The 1,886-nt window shown below is 39.2% G+C and overlaps 1 protein-coding gene across 1 annotated transcript; it reads left to right on the top strand.

The window, feature by feature from the left end:
* The first annotated feature begins 790 nt into the window (after positions 1-790).
* LOC111654228 (eukaryotic translation initiation factor 3 subunit F-like) lies at positions 791-1,779 on the top strand. Its single transcript, XM_023405164.2, has 4 exons — positions 791-943; positions 1,036-1,173; positions 1,267-1,358; positions 1,586-1,779. The coding sequence occupies exons 1-4, from the start codon at positions 876-878 to the stop codon at positions 1,753-1,755; spliced, it is 468 nt and encodes a 155-aa protein (XP_023260932.1). The 5' UTR covers positions 791-875; the 3' UTR covers positions 1,756-1,779.
* The last annotated feature ends 107 nt before the right edge of the window (positions 1,780-1,886 follow it).

Consider the following 1,886-nt stretch of genomic DNA (forward strand, 5'->3'; position numbering starts at 1 on the left):
CTTGCCTCATAAGGTAAATACAGTTCTGTGCAAAGGATTAGGCACTGAGTGAAGACAATCCAAAAAACAGGATTTAGTCATATGTTAACTTTATACAACGTGCAGTAAACAGGGAAAAAAAAACATTTATATATATATCAATAATTGGTGTGACCACCCTTTTGTCTTTAAAAACACTACTCTACGTTTGCACAGTTTTGCAGGCAGGTTGTTCCAAGCATCTTGGACAACTTGCTGCAGTTTTTCTGTCAATTTAGGCTGTCTTAGTGACTTCTGTCTCTTTATGTAACCCCAGACTGACTCTTTAGATTGGGGTGCTGTGGGGGTCATGCAGGACCCCTTGTTGTTCTTGTTGCTGAGGATATTTCTTTATGACTGCCTGTATGGATGGTGTTGTTGTGTTGCAAAATGAGTTTGGGAGTGATCAAACGCCTCCCTGAAGGTGGTGTGTGATGGTTATAAAGCTAAACAGCTGAAGTGCCAAGTGCCTAAAACTTTTGCAAAGTACTGTATGTGCTGTAAGGTAGTGAAATTTAACATTGGATATCTCAAAATTTCTTGGAAGATCATGAGTTATCCTGCAAAATATTTTGTAACACCTCAACAATAACTATATTATTGCTGCAGGTCTCCTTCACAACTGAAACATATTCCTTTGGGACGTTCATGTTAGGGAGTGGTAGCTATTTTATATAAGTAAAGTTGCAGAGATAATAATTAATGAGGAAAATGAACATTGTTGAACTGTAGACATTGTAGATATTTTTAGACTTAGATGGCTGCCTCATATTGAATACTATAAAAGAGAGAAAAGGTTTTGTATAAAAGTGGCCATGTGTAAAATTTATCCTCTTTGACAACAGGTGGCTGTGGACATGGAGTTCGCCAAGAACATGTACGAGCTCCACAAGAGGGTTTCCCCCACTGAGGTCATCATCGGCTGGTGCGTCAGTAGATCAGATTTGGAATTTCAAAGTTGGAATTAGAAAGGGGAAAAAAAAAACTTTTTTTCACAACCGTGATCTTTGCTCACAGGTATGCCACAGGTTTTGACATCACAGAACACTCGGTGCTCATTCATGAGTACTACAGCCGTGAGGCCTCCAACCCCATTCACCTGACTGTGGACTCAGCACTGCAGAGTGGCAAGATGAACATCCGCGCTTACGTCAGGTTGGCTGATCTTCACATCAGTGACTCTTTGATTGTGTGATCAACTAAAATTGAGAATGTGTTTGAATGTGCTTGTTTATTTCTTCCACACAGTGCACAGATGGGCGTGCCAGGAAAGACAGTTGGTGTGATGTTCACTCCACTGAGTGTCAAGTATATCTACTATGACACTGAGAGGATAGGCGGTAAGAATATGAAGAATGAATGTGGATAGCTGTATGAAAACAAATGCTTCTTGACTAAATAGCTGTGATCTTTAAATTGTACCTTTTTTTGTTGCGAAGAGAAATATTCAATCTCAGTCTTAACTACAATGTACTCAAAGTTATTGCTAATAATATTTTAGCTAGCCTATGTATTTGCTGTCTCTTTGCTCTCTGTAATACTGTAACTGCCCATATCTGTGTTGCAGTGGACCTTCTGCAGAGGACACGTGTAACTCCCAATCGCACCAAGGGGCTGACCTCTGATCTGTCCCAGGTGGCTGGATCTGCAGCCAGGATACAGGACATGCTAACCACCATGCTTGCATACATTGAAGATGTGCTGGTGAGCATTAAAGATATTGTAATGATAGTGTGACTCAAACCAGGAACCAGGTTTGTGTGTGTGTGTATATATATATATATATATATATATATATATATATATATATATATATATAATATGTGTGTGTGTATCTATCTATCTCCAATGATAAAACATTGCCTGCT

Source organism: Seriola lalandi, unplaced genomic scaffold (assembly GCF_002814215.2).
Source record: "Seriola lalandi dorsalis isolate HSWRI2012SDOR001 ecotype SW California unplaced genomic scaffold, Sedor1 jcf7180001974585, whole genome shotgun sequence".
Lineage (NCBI taxonomy): Eukaryota > Metazoa > Chordata > Actinopteri > Carangiformes > Carangidae > Seriola > Seriola lalandi.